The sequence below is a fragment of the Callionymus lyra genome, chromosome 12 (genome assembly GCF_982586985.1).
Source record: "Callionymus lyra chromosome 12, fCalLyr1.hap1.1, whole genome shotgun sequence".
NCBI lineage: Eukaryota > Metazoa > Chordata > Actinopteri > Syngnathiformes > Callionymidae > Callionymus > Callionymus lyra.
This window is the reverse complement of record NC_141829.1, coordinates 13,065,368-13,086,134: the sequence shown is the minus strand read 5'-3', so window position 1 is coordinate 13,086,134 and position 20,767 is coordinate 13,065,368. Positions and strand designations below refer to the sequence as shown.

General features: G+C 35.4%; 2 protein-coding genes across 3 annotated transcripts; both read right to left on the bottom strand.

Moving 5' to 3' along the window:
• Positions 1-22: 22 nt before the first annotated feature.
• Positions 23-4,278, bottom strand: spc25 (SPC25 component of NDC80 kinetochore complex). Of its 2 annotated transcripts, none has more exons than XM_087803940.1 (7): positions 4,226-4,278; positions 2,342-2,514; positions 2,207-2,272; positions 2,000-2,146; positions 1,816-1,941; positions 1,620-1,718; positions 23-282 (listed from the first exon to the last, which is right to left on the bottom strand). In XM_087803940.1, exons 2-7 carry the CDS (start codon positions 2,490-2,492, stop codon positions 146-148), a joined length of 726 nt encoding a protein of 241 aa, XP_087660066.1. In that variant the 5' UTR covers positions 2,493-2,514; positions 4,226-4,278; the 3' UTR covers positions 23-145. The 2 variants fall into 2 exon arrangements, with proteins under 2 accessions (XP_087660066.1, XP_087660067.1); XM_087803941.1 differs by having other exon boundaries at positions 2,342-2,511.
• An 852-nt stretch (positions 4,279-5,130) lies between these two features.
• On the bottom strand, positions 5,131-18,468 carry abcb11a (ATP binding cassette subfamily B member 11a). Its single transcript, XM_087804860.1, has 27 exons — positions 17,889-18,468; positions 17,785-17,800; positions 17,683-17,716; positions 17,374-17,615; positions 16,490-16,574; positions 16,293-16,426; positions 15,091-15,262; positions 14,891-15,015; positions 13,753-13,927; positions 13,576-13,689; positions 12,898-13,008; positions 12,712-12,837; positions 12,447-12,650; positions 11,230-11,400; positions 10,971-11,151; positions 10,156-10,237; positions 9,995-10,076; positions 9,749-9,928; positions 8,595-8,699; positions 8,363-8,524; positions 8,099-8,302; positions 7,789-8,030; positions 7,567-7,723; positions 7,292-7,489; positions 6,239-6,445; positions 6,024-6,170; positions 5,131-5,331 (listed from the first exon to the last, which is right to left on the bottom strand). Exons 1-27 carry the CDS (start codon positions 17,935-17,937, stop codon positions 5,131-5,133), a joined length of 3,906 nt encoding a protein of 1,301 aa, XP_087660986.1. The 5' UTR covers positions 17,938-18,468.
• Between the last annotated feature and the right edge of the window lie 2,299 nt (positions 18,469-20,767).

The following is a 20,767-nucleotide window of genomic DNA, read 5'->3' as shown; positions in this document are numbered from 1 at the left end:
CATCACGGGAACAATCAGACTATTTATGTTTTGTTTTTTAAATAAATGAAAAATGAAGTTTATTGTGATGATTCTAAAAAAATCCTTATTTTACGACAATAAATGACAATGAAAACACGACGAACACGAGTCCTCCGACCTTCCTTTACACCTTCTTTTCTTGAGTAGCGGCCGAGATGAATCCCTTCCTCACGTCTGCCAGGAAGAGAGCGAGGTTGTTCGTCTCCACCAGACGTTTTTCCAGATCTTCCAAACCCTCCAGATGAGGGTCACTAGACACGACTGAGGAAAGTGAAAATAAAGTCAAATCCAAACAGAGACTCACAGATTTATCAGAACAACTTTAAAAATCAATTTAATCAATTCAGAAATGTTACAATATCGAGATCCCAGGGATGACTGAGGACGAGAGGATACAGACGAGCTGCTTTAACAGAGGATATTTGGACACATTTTGTCTTTCAGTTCAATTCCACCAGAAGAGAGAAGAACAATCACAAGATGTTCCCTGAAGTCGCTCAGAAAGTTATTCAAGTGTCTCGAAACACTTCGTATCATATTGTGAGACTAGAGTATTACGTCTGACAACATCGTGTCTGCGAACAAAACAGATGAAGCTTTAACTTTACCAGCTGATTCTCGGTCGTGGAATCAGACGCTCGAACTACAGAACAATCCGTTCAAACCTGAAGTCTTATTTCTCTAGACTTGTTCAGCGCAGTTTTCTTATATTGCTATTATATTTGACTTGTTTTGTGGTGAAAAAGGACTGGTAGTTTTTCAAGTCATTAAAATGTTAAAATAATTCTAGAGTTTTTATAATTAAAAAACTGTCTTTTACATCTTCAACTCTTTCGTCTATTCCTCTTTTTCTACCCTTTTTCACTTGAATGGAAAAATCTTTAACTCATGTTTCAACTCCTTTTCACTTTGACCTTCACTCACACCAAGAAACTTCATTAAGCTTTAAAAACACTTTTGTCTACTTACTACTAATTCTACTTTTACTAATAATTTTACTACTAATCCTACTACTTCTACTAGTTCTTCTACTTCTTCTACTACTAATTCTACAACTACTTCTCCTCATACTACCATTTTTTCTTCTACTTCAACTACTACCTCCAATTCTACTAATAACTCTACTAATTCTACTACTTCTTCTACTCCCACTACTACTACTACTGATAATTGGAAAAACTATTTTCCGAAGGAGACCTCCAGAGGGATCAATAAAGTTTTATCCATCTATCTACTAGTACTTCTTCTACAACTAATTCTACTACTTCTTCTACGCACACTACTACTACTTATTCTACTTCTACAAATTGTTACTTTATTTCTTCTTCTTCCTTTTCAGCATTTAAGTTTACAATTTAAACAGTCTGAGCATTCACATTGCATTTTCTTCTGGAAATGCACCTTTTCTAGTAATAAAAATGATTTGTTTTTCTGCAAAAGAAAGAATGTGTGCTTTTCCTGCTGATAATATGGAGGTAACCCATACTGACAGCCTTATTGGGGACAGAGCACACATGAAGTAGAACTGTTGTTTGAGGAGTTAACAACGAGTGACAAGTTTTTGTTGAGCTCCTGTGTGTCAACTTGTTGTCTCTTACTCTGGTATGTTCCGTCCGCCTTGAGTCCCATGGTGATGACGTAGGCGCTGTCCAGCTTCGCGGGGTTGATGTTCCGGTAAACAAACTGCAGCTTTGCACCTTTAAAGTAAGAGACGAATGAATCGACCCGTTCTGTCGTTCTGTCCAGTTTGTTCCACCTCCTGACCACATACAACTTGAATACTCAAAGACGCACCTCCAACCGTTTGTGCTTTTCCATGAATGGTTCGAACCTCCAACCCCAGATGTTTCTCGAAGACGGTCCTCGACTTCTGGAGGTTCTTCAGCCGCTTCTTGTTGGCTTTCGTCTGCGACAGGACCACTGAGAGAGACGTGTGTAAACCTCACATAACATCTCCACAAAACAACCTTCATCTTACTTTCTTTTTTCTTGTCCTGGTTTTCTCGGAGCTTCTCGATCTCCTGGATCAACTTTTCCTTTTGTGCTTCCTTGTGTTGAATCTCGGACTCCACGTCTGCGACCGCTTTGTGTTTGCTGCTCAACAAGACGCTTTTGTGCTGTGAATCTGTTGATGGAACCCATCGTGAGAATGTTTTATGCAACATTTAGGACTTTCGTTTCTCACCATTTTTATAGGACGCTTTAGTATCAAACATGACCTCGTCGTCCCTGCATTTGGCTAAACCTGTATCTGCATTAGGAGAAGAAAAAAAAAAAAAGGTGAGCAACAGGGAGGAAGGTAAAGTCATTTTTACTTTACCGAGTGCAGATTTCACGTAGCTCCGATGAGACTGACACAGCTCTGTTGCCGTGTCGATGATCTCTCCATACATGGCCAGTTTAACGCCGTGCAGCTGATCCAACACTTTGGTGAAGTCGTCATTCATGTTGGGATCTGTGACGGACGCCATGATGATCCCGGGTCAGAGTCTACTGAAGAAAACAGACACAATTCAACATGTGATCTCTTCTCTGTATTGATGATAGAACATGGTCTGTGGAAAAAAAAGGGGAGATAATCCCTTAGAAGAAAGTAGTACACTTGTAAATCATTATATCAAGTTTACTCAAGTATAAGTAAAGTAAATATGCAAAGTGTATTAGAGCTGTAACGATACACTAAACTAAAATCATGATTCCATAAAATATATTAAGCTCACGATACCATTCAATCCAATTTAGTTTGATACTCTTGAAAACTTTTTTTGGAATGATTTCAGGGGACACTGAGACACATTTTAGGGGACGCAAAATAATACCAATGTACTAGTTATACACTCAGTTTATTTTAGTTTACATGAGTGTACTTTTGAATATAATCATCCTTGTACTACCAGTGTACTAGGTATCACCCAGTCTATAGTTTAGTTTAGAGAAGATACTTTAAGTATACTCAAAGTGCACTATTCTCTATACTGCCAATGAACTAGGTTTATACTTCTGGTACGCACGAAATAAATGTACTACAATTAATGATCTCATAAGTAACGCAAACCAGCAACCTTTAGTTTCCAGGGCATACTTTCTGACCACTACGAAAATGTAACCAGGCATTTGAACGTACAAAAACACATTTGTCACAATAAATATATAGATAAACAGATGCATCAAGCATCGAAGGCAGGACTGACACGGACATAATCATGTTTCCAAATATATAGTACTATGTACAGAACACCATTGGCAAACTCTTGAAAGAGTCTAGAACTTGTTTGATTAAAAATCATTTTTGGAAAGTTTCTCTTTAGTGTGAGCATTTCTTTAAGGTACATAAAGGTAGAGCAAACAACTAGCACACAGTATGTGTTGTAAACCGGAACTCCAGAACTATAAGATCATGTATGTAGATTAATAATGGTGGTAATACTTCAAAAGCAAACGTGTGCATATAACAATAACAGCTAAAGTCTGTTTTCTTCCTGTCATCACCCACTCCCATGATCCTTTGTGTTTTTACTTCTGTGTTACCTCAATAATACAGTTGCCCAAAGAAAAAAGTAGTACTGTACTTACAGCACATTTCATAAAGTATACTTAAGTAAAAGTGTTAGTATACATCAGTGTACTATTTGGAAGCGTGTCAAAATAAACATGCTAATATACTACTTTAATTTCAGTATAAAATAAGTATATTCACATGAAGTACTCGTGGATGTAGTTGTTTTTGCAAAAGGATGTCAAAAGTAAACTTTAAATACCTCTATTTAATTATAGAATGAATGTACTTGTTTTTAGCAAGGGACGAAGAACCTAAACTTCAAGTATACCAATTACACTTTAGTAAAAAATAAGAATACTCAAAGTACACTTGAAGAAACGTTAACTTCAAGTATACTACTTACTTTTTAGTACACACTTAGTATAGTCATAATACACTTTATTTTTTCACTACAGATTTGACGAACATCTATTGAGCGATGACAAAAACTCTCAACAAATATATGTTCTAAATAAAAGTTCAAATACACGAACCAAGCAAGACTAAGGTTCAGGTCGAAGTCAAAACAAACATCAAAACGACGCCGCCGCTTAAAAGTCTCGCTACAAAGACACTTAAAACTGTAATTTGGTTTAAATTTAAACACGTCACGTTATAAAAGTGTTAATTAAACGATAACGTAAAAGAAAATGTGGCTAAACTTACATTTTAATCGTCTGCCTGTGATGTTAGTTTTGAAAAACTCGCGGTCATTCAGGAATGATTACCGGAAATGACGTAAGTTGTCTTCTTCAGATGTTTCAGGCATTGCGATCAATTGTAAAGCTGCTGCCCCCTGCTGTCCACAGTACATACCATTGTATTACCAATGTAATCGTAAAAACAACAATATTAAGAGTCTATTCATATTAAACTATATCTCTTAATCACAAACATATATATATAAATATATATATATATTTTTTAAATAATATTTACAAAGTAACATTTAAGTAAAAAAAAAATCTGCCTTCAATGTATTTCAACTAGAAAACAAACAAGTTTTAAATATTCTGACTTGTAATGAAATTAATCTGTTTTATATTGTCACACTGTCTAACTGTTGTCTTTACTTAAGGTGACAACTTTTATCAACGCCCTCAGATACAGTTTAAGAAGACATTATTTAACTATTTCCTCATCATTTTTAAAACATTTTTTAAATATTTGTTTTGTTCATTGAGTATTACTTGTTTAACTTCTTCATAGATTCATTATATTAGTACAACTATTTTGTCCGAGAAAATAAGGGTTAGGGTTAGTTTACACAATCTTAAATCAGTATAAATAGTATTATTAGTATAAATGTAATGCAGCCTCCATATTATATATATATATGTATATATATATTAATATATATATATATATATATATATATATATATATATATGTATATATATACATATATATATATTGATACTTTATAAAAACTTCAGAATGTATTGAATACTAAAATGACTGAATCATTTAATATTTAACACAAGATACAACTTTATTTTCAAAAATACAGCTCAAATGTACAAATGATCAAACTGAATAAGGAACAACAGAAAAGTGTGAATGACTTGGGTCTAGCTTATTGGAGCCCCCGTCGTCACCAGCTTGTAGTAGGCTCCGCGTGTAGCCATGAGCTCGTTGTGTGTCCCTTGTTCTATGACGATCCCCTGAGACATCACGGCAATGATGTCAGCAGTTTGAATGGTGGAGAGTCGGTGAGCGATGACGATGCTGGTGCGTCCCTTCCTCGCCTCATCTAGGGCGGCCTGGACCGTCTGCAAGAAGAACATCGTCTTCCTGATCACCTCGTACTGATTATTGTGTATTGATAAGAATCTAGTGATAGGATCATGAAACAGGGGCAACGATACGTTATATCGTGATACTGTAGTAACAAGGATATATTTGTAGTATTGTCGAGTACTTGTCTCTGGTGTTGCAGAATTTACAGACCACATGACTCTTGACGAAGTCTTAACTGCTTTCAGAATCAGAATCAGAATTTTGATTTTCTTTTTGTGGTGGCAACACAAAATTACATATAAATAATGAAAAAATAATAGAGAAAAAGAAAAGAAAACAAAATAAATTTAATTTAATTGAACAATATTCATGATCCGGATTTTGATTGGTTTTAGAAACAAAATATCCCCAAAAATCAGCTTTAAAAAGCTGCTGGAGTCGACTGTATCCTCTCATCCTCAGTCATTGTGCGGTTATTTCGATATTTCATTGTTGCTTAAACTGGGGAGGATGCCGAAATGCAAAAAAATTAAATAAAAGAATATTTGCAAGTTTATTGTCAATAAATACATTTTAAAAATCGAGTACGTTTATTTTATATATAACATTTTTATAATAAAAATAAAATCTGATTTGAAAGCCGAAAAAAAGGTTATCGTTTTCTTTTTTAATCTTCACAGTGCTGTTAAATATTGATACAGATATTACATTTTTTTGTACATACCTTCTCACTCTCTGTGTCCAGTGCAGAAGTCGCCTCGTCCAGCAGAAGGATTCTGGGATTCCTGACTAAAGCTCTGGCGATGGCGATTCTCTGCTTCTGTCCTCTTGATAACTGAGAGCCTTGAGCTCCGACCTGAGTCTCATATTTCTTCATAACAACGAGACGCATGTTACGATCGACACGATTGGCTCTGAGAAGGTGAGATCTGTGCTCACGTTTGGAAGCGTCATGACAAAGTCGTGCAGGAAGGCCTTCTTGGCGGCGGAGACGACCTCCTCCATGCTGACGGCGCGCGTGTTGTCGCCGTACTGGATGTTCTCGGCGATGTTGCAGTCGAACAAGACCGGCTCCTGAGAGACCAGGCCGATCTGTGACCTCAGGAAGGAAGCGTTGACCTTCTGAGATGGTCGACCGTCGATCACCTGTTGACAGAGACCCTGTATCAGAATGTCGAATGGTTCCATTCAATCTTTCAAAAGGTTGATATTTAATTCAAAAGTTTAAATATTTAAAAAATGAATAAAATGTTTTTTTTTACACATAGAATTTGATCATTTAATTACAATAATTCAAAAATAAGTTCTCGTAATACTTGTTTTTATCAATTTGTAGCCTTTTAAATTCAATTCAATTGAAATTAATGAATAATTAATAATAAAAAAAAAAAAATTGATGGTATATTAATACCATGTTTGTATTGAATTCAAAAGGCTACAAATATTTTCCCTTTTTTTTACAGATAGAGTTTGATAGTATAATCACAATAATTCCATGATACATTTTCTAAATTCAATATTTTTACTATTTAATTCAACATAAAAAAAATTGTATAATTGTGCCACCATTTTTATATTGAATTTAAAAGGCTTGGAATATTTTTGATAGTCTAATTACTTAATAATAATTTTCTTTTTTATTAACTCTAAATTAAATACATTTTTAATTACAATATCAATATGTTGATGTAATAGTGGCAGCATTTTATATTGCATTTAAAGGCAAAAAATAAAATAAATATTGGATTAGAATCCAATGTATTTTTTAAATATTTATATTATTTATACATTGTTATTGAATACAATTATTTTAAATAAATAATTTGACATTTCAATTAAAAAATGATTAAGTTTCCCCATTTGAAATGTTAAATTCAGCCTTTCAATATTGTTTACGTCACTGATATACTTCCTTGAGAAATAAGATAATCTAAGAGAAGAATTAAAGGAGTGAGATTAAAACCACCTTCATTGTTTGGATCCTCTACTCACCACTTGACCCTCGTCCGGGTCGTAGAACCGCTCCAACAGCTGGATGCTGGTACTTTTGCCGCAACCGCTGCTGCCGACGAACGCCAGCGTCTGACCGGGCTTCACGGACACGAACAAACCTTGCAACACCTGCGTGTCGGGGCGACCCGGGTAGGTGAACTTGCAATTCTGGAATTCGATTTGACCTCTGAACTTTTGCTAAAAAATAAAAATAAATGATTTAGACATCAATCTGTCACGTCTGCTTCTGGTTATTTTGATTCAAACCCACGAACCCATGTCTCTCCTTCTTCGGGGTTCGGGCTGATTTTGGGAACCCGGTCAAAGAGTTTGAATAGTTGAGCTGCGGCGATTTTGGCTTTGGCGTAATCCGGAGTGAAGGACGAAGCTCTGCCCAGCGCCGTCCCACTGACCACCACGGCCGATATCACCCTGAAGCAGAACAACACCGCAGTGACAAGGGCTCACCACAAAAAGAAGTCGGCGGCGCCACCTACCTGAAAACAAACATGTAGTGCAACCCCTCGGCGCTGACAAGGTAGCCTCCGTATCTGAAGGACGCCGCGTTGGCCATGAAGATGACGCACCGCGAGAAGCCGAAACAAACGCCGTAGACTTGAGCTTTCTTGATGGCGGATCTGTAGGGACTTTCCAGCTGCTCCTCGTAAGACTCCACGAACGAGCTTTCTCTGCCCAAACCGGCGATGGTCCTGATGTTGCAGAGCGCCTCGCTGGAGACCTGCAGGGTGAGGGTTACTTTAGTAGGAACATGTGGTGTCTCTACGAACGTCGGTCAAGAGGTCGCACCTGTCCGGCTGCTTCCATGGCGTCCTTGTCTTCTTGGGCGAAACCTGTGAGCATCTTGGCTTGAAACATTCCCGACAGACCGATGAGCGGCAAGAAGCACATGATGACCAGCGTCAGCTTCCAGCTGAAGTAGAAGGCGATGATGAAGGAGGCGCCGATGCTGGTCAGCGAGCTCACGATCATGCCGATCTGAGATCCCGTGGCCTGAGAGGAAAACCATGTTTAAAATGTTGACAAATCTGACCATCTTCTTCCTCCACTTACACCCTGGACCATGGACGCATCCGTGGCCAGCCTCGTCGTCAGAGCGCCGGCGCTGTTTTTGACGTCGTCGAACCAGCCGACCTCCTGCCTCAGCATCACCAGGAAGCCGGTTTTCCTCAAGCGACGGGTCAGCAGCTCGCCAGATTTAGCGAATGCAAATCCCTGGAATTTGCAGTGAAATAAAGTCAAACGTCTAACGACCATTAACCATCGTTAAGTATTAGGTACAAACCTGCAAAAACTGGGAGAAGAAACTTGCCACACCGATGGCACAAAACAGGACACAAAGTCCGTTAATTTCCTTTTCCTGTTCCTCTGCATCAGCCAGAGCAAATGTCTGAAAGTGGAAAATAATGAAATGATGAGTAAAAGAAGAAATGTTATTTCGCTGAATAATTATTACCAGTTTTCTCACTAATGTTTGTTACATTCAGTCAGCCATTTTTGTATGGACATTTTCTGTTCTTCCCCTTGCAATCTGTTATCATCCAGCCCTTCATATACGCTGGACTTTCCATGGAATGGAGTTAGATCGTCTTACAGTTCTGCTTGCTAAACTCTGACACTTCCATGTCCCCCTATTGGATATTTGTCATAATGTTTCTGTCTCTGGACTCTCAAGTTTTCTCTGACACTTTATATTTGCTACTTTCTAGGTTTTTTTTTTCTGTGACTCCCTTTCTTTCTATTTAAGGACAACAGACGTAAAAATGCATCTTGGGGAGAAAGACTTCAACATTTGAAACATGTGAGTCAGGAGAGTTGGGTTTTCACATTAGCTGTTGCTGCCACTTGTTTGTTGTATTATTTGAGTTATTAAGCGTTGGACTGGGACATTTTGATTTAAAAAACATTCGGTAATGTTCTGTGTATTAAATTAAATGTTGGTATTTATATCCGTGTTTTGTTCATTTTTTCAGCTCCTCAGTCTCTTTGTTAATCCTTCATGACAAATTGTATTTTAACCATATTATTCAACGTGTAATTTAAGAATTGTGTTTCAAACATCCCTTTATTTGTAGGCATTCAATAAGAATTAATTGAGGACAAAACTTCAATTCTTTTTTTTTAACTCAACGGCCAATAGTGAGACACTGTTATCATCCAGCCCTTCATATACGCTGGACTTTCCATGGAATGGAGTCAGCTCGTCTTACAGTTCCGCTCGGTAAACTTTAAACATGATGAGCCATGTGAAAATGTAAAGCATGTGTTTGAAAACTGAAAGAGGGTGTTTGTTTGACAGGGTCTAACGTCAACATGTCTGGCACGAGACAAATACGGTCTTATGTAAACGTGAATCCTTTTTTTTTTTACTTTTTGGTTTACAAGTCTACAGTATTTTTCTTGATATTGCATAAGATACAAGGGTCCCATTGATCTCACCCCAAGAATCTGGCTGAAGAGGATGGCATAGATGGGGCTGACTGAACCGTTGACTGCGGCCCCCAGAGACCCCATCAGCATGTAGGGCCACTCCGGACGGTTGTACTTGAGGATTCTCGCGACAGGGGCTGGCTCGACCAGTTCCTCTTCTTCCTCCTGTTCACACACAAGAGTCATCCTCTTGCCTCCGGACACAAGCAAACATCAAGAAAGTACCATTTCTGCCGAGTTCCTCTGCTCCGCCACGAACGATAGACTGCTGGTTAAAGCGTCTGTCATGATGTCGGTCGATAAGGTGCTCACAGATCGCAGGCGCGTTGAATTCTTCCTGGATCACGAGAAAGAAAATACATTTAATTCCACTATTGTATCTGATAGAAATTACATTTGACTGTCGTTATTTTCACCTGGAACTGACTCTGGAGGTTCCAGAACTCATACGTCTCAGGCTGAAACCAAAGTCTTCTTTTTCCACTTCCCCGGTTTCATCTGCCAAAGAACAATTACATTTAGTTTTTTTTTTAATTTAAAAAAGAATTCTTCTATTCTGACACTGAAAACATAGATTTCTAGTAAGTATCAGCCAATAGAGATACTGCTATGAAAATACCGACAAAATATTGAATTTTTACATTCAAGACTCCAGAAAAGTATTTTTAATTAAGTTAATTTAATACATTTTATATCTAAAGATGGATTTTTTTTATTGAACAATTTAATTAAATTGTCTTTTACACATACAATTTCTTTCCAAATGTTTTTTTTATAATGTCCACATTTTTATGTCGAATGATAAAATAATATTAAATTAAGAACATGTATTTAGAACTATAGGAATTAGAATATCAAAGTCTACGTGTAAAAAAGGAAAATCACTTTTAGATTAAAGAAAAACAAACAATATTTTCTATTATTTGGTAATAAAATAAATTCCATAAAAAAAACAAAAAACAAGCCGTTTTCACGTGTTTATAAGTTTTGTGTAGTCAAATATATCATTGTATTTATGGAGGTTGTTTAAACTTGAACGTAACAAATGGATCGTATGGACTTAGAAAAGTGTCTAAGAATTAAAATGGACATTAAAAAAAATATATATTGGCTAAATAAAGATGACTGTCATTGAAAATATATTGTCCAAAAAAAACCATTTGCATTCAAAATGAGAATTTCTTTGAAAAAACGACTTTAGAATAGTTTTTTTTAAATCTCAAGGACCCACCATGGTCTTGGTCCGACGTTTGAAGGGTGACCAGAGTGAAGTAGACTCCTTGTTTCTCCAGCAGCTCGCTGTGAGTTCCTCGCTCCACCGCCTTCCCACGCTCCATCCCAATGATGACGTCCGACCTCCTGATGGTGGAGAGACGATGTGCGATGGTGATGGTGGTCCGGCCGGTGCGCAGCTGTGTTCGAAGGCATCAAAACAAATCATCTCAGATTTCATGATGAAGAGATAGAAGTAGAAAAAAAAGAAGCGATACCTTATCCAGAGCTTCCTGAACTATGGCTTCGCTCTCGTTGTCCAGCGCTGACGTGGCCATGTCCAGGAGAAGAATCTTGGGGTTTCGGATCAATGCTCTGGCGATGGCTATTCTCTGCTTCTGACCTCCACTCATTTGGCCTCCACCTTCTCCAACCAGGGTGTTAAATTTCTGAAAGATAAATCAGATTTAGGTACTTTGGAACTGAAGTCAAGTTCAAGAGGTACTAAATCCTGACAACAAAATACTAAATTCTAGCCACGAAATAGTCAATCCTGGCCACAAAATATTCAATTCTGGCCACAAATTACTAAATTCTGGCCAAGAAATACTAAATCCTAGCCAGGAAATACTAAATCTGAGCCAAAAAATACTATATCTGGGCCGCAAAATACTAAATCCTGGCCGCAAAACACTATATCCTGGCCAAATAAATACTAAATCCTGGCCACAAAATACTAAATTCTGGCAACAGAATAGTCAATCCTGACAACAAAATACTAAATTCTGGCCACGAAATAGTCAATCCTGGCCACAAAATATTAAATTCTGGCCACAAATTACTAAATTCTGGCCAAGAAATACTAAATCCTGGCCAGGAAATACTAAATCTGAGCCAGAAAATACTATATCTGGGCCACAAAATACTAAATCCGGGCCAAAAATATTAAATCCTGGCCAAAAATACTAAATCCTGGCCACAAAATACTAATCCTTACCACAAAATATTAAATTCTGGCCACAAATTACTAAATTCTGGGCAGGAAATAGTAAATCCTGGCCAGGAAATACTAAATCTGAGCCAAAAAATACTATATCTGGGCCACAAAATACTAAATCCGGGCCACAAAATATTAAATCCTGGCCAAAAATACTAACATCTGGCCACAAAATACTAAATCCTGGCCAAAAATACTAAATTTTGGCTACAAATTAGTAAATTCTGGCCATGAAATAGTCAAACCTGGCTAGGAAATACTAAATCTGGGCCCCAAAATACTAAATCCTGGCCACAAATTACTAAATCTTTGAAAAATAAATATTAAATTCTGGCCACAAAATAGTAAATCCTGACCACAAAATATTAAATTCTGGATACGAAATATTAAATCAACTTCATGTGTGGGCCGGCCTAAAGGTTCTATATAAAACTGAAACATTGAATATAGAAAAAGGAATGGAAAAAGAAAGTCATAATGAAAGACAGATCTTGACACCTGTGGCAACTCCATGATGAAGTTGTAGGCGTTCGCTTGTTTTGTCGCAGTAACGATCTCGTCCATGGAGACGCCCTCTTTGCCGTAGCGTATGTTTTCTGCGATGGTCGTGGCGAACAGAGTCGGCTCCTGCTCCACGATACCAATGAGCGAGCGCAGCCACTGGATGTTCAGAGTTCTGACGTCGTGTCCGTCCAGAGTCACCTGAAAGACGGACTTTATCAACGGCTCTTCAAAACGTTTGTATGATTCTGACGATACTCACCATTCCTTCCCTGGTGTCGTAGAACCTCTGGAACAGCTGGAGCGTGGTGCTCTTCCCGGAACCACTGGATCCAACAATAGCCGTCGCCTCGCCCGCTTTGATGCTCATGTTCAGATCGTCCAATATCTACGAAAAGACAGATCTTGATGAAGCTAATCTCCACTTTGTTGATGCTTTTCAACGTACCTTGACGTCAGGTCGAGCTGGGTAGTAGAAAGAAACATTGTGGAACTCAATGTCACCTTTAATTGTGTCCAACTTGTGTCCATCGTTTGAGAAACAGTTGATTTCTGGCTCCTGGAGGAAAATGACACAATGTTAGCTTGAATTATTTGGATGATTTAGGCGAGTGGTTTTGTACTGAAGTATATCAGTGCATTAAATAACATTATTATTTTTTAATTATTTAATTTTGAAACATTTTCAAAATGAATTCTTTTATATATATAGTTTGATATTCTAATTCCAATAATTCAAAAATAAATGTTTGAAATTCAATATATTGTAATTCGAAGCCTTTTTAATTCACTATAAAATGTTGATAGAATGATGATCATTTGTGTTTCACGTGGTTTGCGGACGTTTCGATCCATATAACATTTTAAATTGAATTTAAAAGGCTATGAATGATAAAGTATTGAATTCAGAACTTTTAGTTTTTACTTATTTGAATCACAATATCAAACTATATGTGTAAAATTAATTTATACAAAAAAATAGAAAATTTGAATTTTCAATTGAATTTAAAAATATATACCTTTTAATATATATAAATATTGATTTAAACTATATAAAATACTTAAAATAAACAAATTATTAACCATCAGATATTCTGATGCTACTGGTACACTTGAATAAATTTACCCGGTCAATGGTGTCGAAAATGTTTTTGGCTGCTGCGCGACCGGATGCGAACGACTCCAGACAAGGAGACGCGAGGCCCAAGTTCATCGCCGCCGTGAGGACCCCCAAGAATACCTGAGAGCAAACTACTAGGTAAGAAGAGGACGTCACAGAATTTAGCGACCTGGAGTGACAGACCTGGATCAAAGTACCCGGAGACATCTCCTTGGTTTCAATGACCAGCTTGGATCCGTACCAGAAGGCCAGAGCGTAACAAAGAAAGATGATGAACCACATGTAGCCTTGAAATATTCCGGTGATGGTGCCTTTCTTCACTCCCCAGCTCTGGGCTTCCACCAGATTTCGATCGTATCTGATGATAAGAAACAAACAAAAATATTCATTGAATAACTGTTTTGTAACTGTCCAAGTTTACGACATTGCAGTTACAAACACTTGGGGGGGACAGAAACAATTTGTTCAATCTTTTATACTGATGCTTTAATTGCTGTTGCAAAACATTACATTTGAAAATTTAGTTTTCGGCTCCTCCAAGTGTCAGAACAGTGTAAATTGCAATGTCTTTTTCCTATTCTATAAAAAACACGTTGTTTTTTGGGTAGGATTGAAAAATGTATGTCCTACCCATAATATTCCGCCCCCCCCCCAAAAAAAACAACAACAACAAAAAACAGATTTCTTCAATGAAAGAAAGCAGTTACCAAAAAAAATTGATTACATTTTTTTTAAAGCAACTTTTATTTTGATTCAATATATATTTTGTGAATAATTATATTTCTTGTTTTGTTTACCAATTTCCCAAAGGAATTTAATAAAGTTATATCCAACCTAAAATGTCTGATAATTAAATATTTTAATTAAAGCAATTGTTTTGTATGATTGAAGCACTTTTTTTTATGGCAACTGTTTTCATGATTGATTTTTATCATATCGAGCAAAGTTTTTTTGACTGACTGATTTCTCAAAGGAATTTTCCTAAGTAAATACATCTTAAGTTTTTAAAGTCTTATTATGTTTTTTTTTAATTATTTAACAAACTTTTGTTTGATTGAACCAACTTATTTATATATATTTTAATTTAATAATAAGAAAGAAACAAATCTACCTTCAGGCTAATAGATTCATTTCATTCAGTATAAAAAACAATAATCCAAGGATAGAACCCTGGGGTGTTCCATTTCAGGTTGTATTTTGTCTTTGCCCTCATGTAAAATAAATAACAAATCTTAATAAAAGGGTTAAAAGAGCTCACACTGGTTAACTTTGACATCTGGAGAAGAAAGCAAGAAAGAGTTTCTTTGTGAAAACATGGTACCTCTCCACCTCCTTCTCTTCTCCACCAAATGCGACCACGGTCCTTATAGAAGACAAGACTTCATCAGCCACAGATCCTGCTTTCGCGTACGCGCTCAACTCCCAGCCGGTCATTTTGGACACGGCCTGCAAAGTCACAATTGATTCTTCAGCAAAGATGACAAACACACAAGATGATCTACTGTGTATCTGTGATCCCACCATGGCCATCAATGCAGCGCCGAGACCGATGAGTGGACTGACCGCGATGACCACCAGCGTGAGTTTCCAGCCGCCGATGAAGCCGACGGCGAAGCCGAAGACGAAAGTGGAGAGTCTCTCGATGAAGATGGCGGCCTGGTCCGCGATGGCGTTGTTGACTTTGTTGATGTCACTGTAAAGAAGTCAGAAATAGTCCCGGATTAGTCACTCTATCTTCTCTTTGTTCATTGTTCAATCGAAATTAATATTTTCAAATTAAAAAAAGTTGCTTCAATAAAAAAAAAATGTCACTGAACAAAAATGTGTTTTTCCCGCAAGAAATAGAGAAATCTTTTTTTTAATTCGAATTTAAACGCAAAAAATACATTTGAGACAGAAAAAAAACTTTTTTAAATCTTAGATAGAAGTAATATCTTTGTGTTAGGCCAATATTCATTGTTAAATACCAATAAATGTTGCTTCAATTGAAAAAAAGAAAGATTAAAAATATTTTTGTATTTGACTTCAATTAAAAAATAACAGTTTCAATTTTAAAAATGTGTTCAAATGTGTTTTTGCCCAATAAATGTTGCTTTATTTAAAACAAAAAGATTACAAATATTTTTTTGAGTTTCACTTCAATTGAAAAGAACATTTTCAATTTAAAATGTGTTAAAATGTGCTTTTGCCAAATAAATGTTGCTTTATTTAAAATATTTTTGTATTTTATTTCAATTAAAAACAAGTTTCAATTTCAAAATATGTTCAAGTGTATTTTTTCCCAGTCAATGTTGCTTTATTTAAAATAAAAATATTAAAAATATATTTGTATTTGACTTTGATTAAAAACAAGTTTCAACTTTAAAAAAGTGTTCAAATGCATTTTTTGAGTCTGAACTATGATTGCTTGTTGAACTGTTTTATTTAAAAAATGTTATTTTTATTGAAACATCTTCTATTGATTTAAAACTTTTTTAAGTTGATGCCGTTTTTTATATAAAATAAAGAAAGAAAACGACCTTCATAGAATAGTAAGCATAGAGTCATTAGAAAACAGATTGTGGTCACATATAAACAAAGTAAAAAAAAAGGTTAATGTTGGATTAAATACTTTATTTTATAGTAGTTGTGACTATGCACCACTGTAAACCCAAAGCTTTAAGTTAACAAATAAACGGTACAACTGTTTTTAAATCCATCCATCTGTTAGTAGCAACACTCACTCGTTGATCCTGGCGTTCAGCTCTCCTACGGTGTGACAGTCGAACCATCCGATCTCCATCTGCATGACTTTCCTGAAGTACATTTGACGGATTCTCCTGATCTGCTTCGCCGCCGCCGTCACCCAGAGGACGATCTAGGGCGAGACCTCGGGGAGTTTTAGGTCGTGAAGGCTAAAGTTAAACCAAAAAGGACTCACTTGTAAATAACTGAGAATCAAAACTCCGACTCCGATGCCAACGTAGTAGTACGCAAACATGACCATCTCGGCTTCAATGTCCACCCTGGCAGAACAAGAAAAAAGAAGTTTCATTTTTAATTTTAATAATTAAAAAATTAATTCAATATATTGTTTATTGAAAGATTTAATTATTTTGTTTTAGTTAAATAATTGATAACACACATGTCGTTTGATATTACAATTCCAATAATACATTTTTTTTTTTTATAAATGTAATAGTTTTCAATTTGTAGCCTTTTAAATTCAATATACAAATCTCGGTATAATAGTACCAACAGACTATAGCAAAAGTAGCCAACTTCTTGATCAATCTTTCGGCCAATCATGCGACGCGTCAACGATCACATGACGACGTAGAAGCAACGATAAAAAAACAGGCTTGTAAAATGTTAAATTTTGTTCTATTTATTTTAATCTTCGGAGTAAGAATATCAAAAGCCATGTTTTTGAAAAATCACTCATTTTAACATTTTTAGTTAAATTATTTAAAATAGAAACCTTTCAATAGAGAAGTATTATGTACAATAGTTAATTTAAATAAATAATTATTCAATAGAAACTAATTCAACCTTATTTAAATTGAAATACTGTATTGAAATATATATATATAAAAATTATGCTTAACAAAAAACATTTCCAAAAAGAATTCAAGTTTCAACATTTGAAATGTTAAATTTAATTCAATATTCAGATGGAAAAACAGATGCTGCAGTTACACTGTTCTGACAATGGGGGGAGCCAGAAACAATATTGTGAACTAACGTATCGCTGCTTTATATTTGCTTTCAACATCACCTTAGAACTTAATCAGCATCAATATTTTGAAACAACACTCGACTCACCCGCAGCGGACGGTGACGTTGTCATGGTTTTCATAAACGGTGCCGTCGATCCAGTAGATGGTGTCGTTGAGGCAAGTCTTGTTGGGATGCTTCAGCTCCTGGATCTGCAGCTCGTAGGCCACGAACGTGTTGGTCATCATGCTGTAGACCATGAGCATGAGAGGAGCGGCGGAACCGTGGACGAGGGCGCACAAGCTCCCGCCCAACATCATCGCGATCTCTTGACATGTGGCGAAACGAAACTGGACGGATGAAGAAACGAGGGTTGATCGAAAGATGACTATTTGTAAATACGTTAGAATTTCATACCAGCTGAAAATATCCAATACTTTTCTTTCCATCCCTGTAAAATCAATCATAAAAGTTATTAAAGTCATTGATTTGTTCAATAAATGAATGTTTAAAACTTACTTTTTCTCCTTCTCAGCTAGAAATGAATAGAAAATCACGTCAATAGTCACATATTTTCTGGAGACTAAACAAATATATTTGTTACATCAGACGAGCAGTCTTACATTTATCATCCACGTCCTGGGTCATTCGGAATTTTTTCGATTTTTTCATGTTTTCACAACCTCGGCTCTCTTGTTAACTGTTGAAGAAATTGGTTTTAAATTGATTTAATTGATGGACAGAAATACATATTTACAGCAAAACATAGGTAGAACTGACTTTTTTTTTTTTTTTACCGAGTTTGGAGGTTCAGTTATATACGTAGATAGATTTTTGGTCAACGTTTTCAATTGAAAACATATTTATTCCTGGATTTTTGAGACATTTATTTGAGTTCAGATGGTCCACGGGAACCGAACCTTGGTTTTGCCACATTTTGTTCCAATATTTAGATACAGCTTAATTTTATTTTCAATTGAAAATAATTTGTTTTTGTTTCAGATTCTTCAGACTTCAGAAAATCACATTTTAGAAATTTGACTCAGATTTATATGTGTTAACATGAAATCCCCCAAAAACTTTTTACGAGACGATGATTTTTGGGGCATATTTTTTTAAAACTTTTTTTTAATAAAACAAATAATTTTTAACACATTTTTGAGACTTTAGAAAAATCGAAAATTTAAAATATTTGGTTAACATTTGTTTGTGTTCAGATTATCTACTGGGAGAAGAACTTTTTTTTGCAGCAATTTTTTTGAACAGATTTTATTTGATTTTTGACTTATTTTTCAACCATTTTATTTTTAAAAAGTGAAAAAAGAAAAGAAAAAAGATTTAATAATTTAATAATGTGATGGAATGTACTTTTACTTCACATTTTGACTTCAGAAAATCACATTTTTAAAATCTGCCTTACATGTATTGCTGAATGTTTTCACTAAAAACTGCAATGAAAAAAATAGTTAGATATTTATTAGCTTTTTTATTTTTTATTTCCTTTCATTATTCTGTTGACAATCAATACAATTGCTGAAAACAAAAAACAGACCAATATCAATTATTAATATTATAAGTACATATGGATAATATATTTGATTCAAGGTTTATTTAACACTTAAATACAGTGTAATGTTACTTTTTAAAGAGACAGCTTTTGAGTAAATGGATATAAATGTTCCTAAAAGTAAGTGCAGAGTGAGGAGCGTTACTTTACCTGCAGGGTCTTCTTCAGAGTGTCGAGTGTTCCTGAAATACTCAAGTCTTGTGGACTGGTGTCTTCCTGCCGCTCCTTCATACTATCTACACCCCCATTAGACTGATAAGAAGTGAGTGAGTATCGAGGTGGTTTTAATATATCGTCTGAAAAACCTCAAGATAAATCAATACGTTCTTCGGGAAAATCCAGTGAAGAGATAAAAAGAACAATGAGGTGTTGACGCATCAATGCTTCGGTTCAGTAGTTTTGACGTCGTTTCTTGTGTCTCTACATATTATGTTGTTATCAGAAGAGATCGTAAAACGAGTGGAACGACCGTCAGGACATTAGCTGTGGTCACAACAACAATTACTTATCACGACTTATCATTCATTTATTGGTGCGCGACCCGTCCGCGAGGAGAGTCACGTGACCAGCAAAGTGCTTTAACATCAGTGGGTCAGAGACGTGTTTTCATATATGAAGTTCCTGAAAGTTGAACTTTCTAAAGATAAAATCAGAAACTGACACAAAAACTCTCTTTATCTGTGAGGAATGTGGCAAGGAAAGTGTAAATAAGATAAGATATAAGATAATCTTATTGTGCAAAAGAAAGTCTTTAAAAACTCATCAGATTAATCTTTCAAATACTCTCAAAGTTTCTCAGTACTTTGACAAAGTTATACGTATGTTTTATGGTAACTTAAGATTCATGTATGTTTAAAGTGATCTAAAGTACAGATATGATGTATGTAATGTTCCACTTCTAAATCCAAATGAATTCAGATTTCACAGAGACTTTTAATGAGAGTATGTCTCTGGTCCCCCCCAAAAATAGTTTGCTTTTAATTTGAAGGAATTGTACTTTCTTTAATGAGAAAGCATCTCAGAACAGACTTTACAGGGATTGACCTTATTTACAACCAACAACGTCGTTTCTAGAGTTCTTAAAAGCCTTATTATCATTTAAGTTTTCTAAAATATTAAATTGTACGACTTTCAGTTCAAACTGCACTTAATATTTTTAGTTATATTTTAGTGATTAGTGTGTTCTTCTTTTCTTCAATCGGCGTTTGAATTCTAACTTTCCAAAGGAGACCAAGGGATTAACAAATCTATCTATATTTATCTATATCTATATTTTCTGTTTAATTTTTCTTTACTATTTATTTTTTTATTTTTTCAATTGGGTCAAGACTCTGATCTCAATGCCAAACATTATTAGAATATTATTATTATTATTATTATTATTATTCAAATACTGTAAATAAGTTAAGTTGAGATCACGAAACCTCACGAGTCAATAATTTGAGTCATTATCAGAGGTGATCGTAAAAAAGGGTGAATGACCGCGAGTCCATTAGCCTGAGGTCAGGTTATCAACACTTGATAACAATATAACTATGTATAAAATGTTATAATTATATTAATATAATGTTATACTTAAGATGTAAGAACAAATAATAGATCTTCTTACAGCTAATTTAATTTTAAAAAATATATACAAAAAACGTATTTCTGTTCCTGACACAATATTAATAAAAGTGTTAAGTAGATATAATTAACATAAGCAGGTTAAAGGAAAAATGAGACTCACCTGTTTGCTTGAGTATGTGGGGCGTTTTTACAAATAAAACCAAAAGTTGTGCTCAGATGTCCGGTCAGTAACTTATGACTTATTTTGAAGAGAACAAAGACTGAGTGAAAAAAACTATCTGCAAACATGTCCTGCAGTATGACAATACTTGTTCTATATAAACAACAAACCAAGACAAATATGACTCAACAATGATCATCACAAAC

Bases quoted from the DNA above. Each gene is read 5' to 3' on its own strand.
- spc25 (XM_087803940.1), bottom strand. From the start codon at position 2,492: ATGGCGTCCGTCACAGATCCCAACATGAATGACGACTTCACCAAAGTG. The intron at 2,273-2,341 runs GTAAAGTAAAAA...CTCCTAATGCAG, and splicing joins CTACGTGAAATCTGCACTCG to ATACAGGTTTAGCCAAATGC. The intron at 2,147-2,206 runs GTGAGAAACGAA...TTCCATCAACAG, and splicing joins TAAAGCGTCCTATAAAAATG to ATTCACAGCACAAAAGCGTC.
- abcb11a (XM_087804860.1), bottom strand. From the start codon at position 17,937: ATGAAAAAATCGAAAAAATTCCGAATGACCCAGGACGTGGATGATAAA. The intron at 8,700-9,748 runs GTGAGATCAATG...TTCCACTTTCAG, and splicing joins TCTTCAGCCAGATTCTTGGG to ACATTTGCTCTGGCTGATGC. The intron at 5,332-6,023 runs GTATGTACAAAA...TTCTTCTTGCAG, and splicing joins TGGACACAGAGAGTGAGAAG to ACGGTCCAGGCCGCCCTAGA.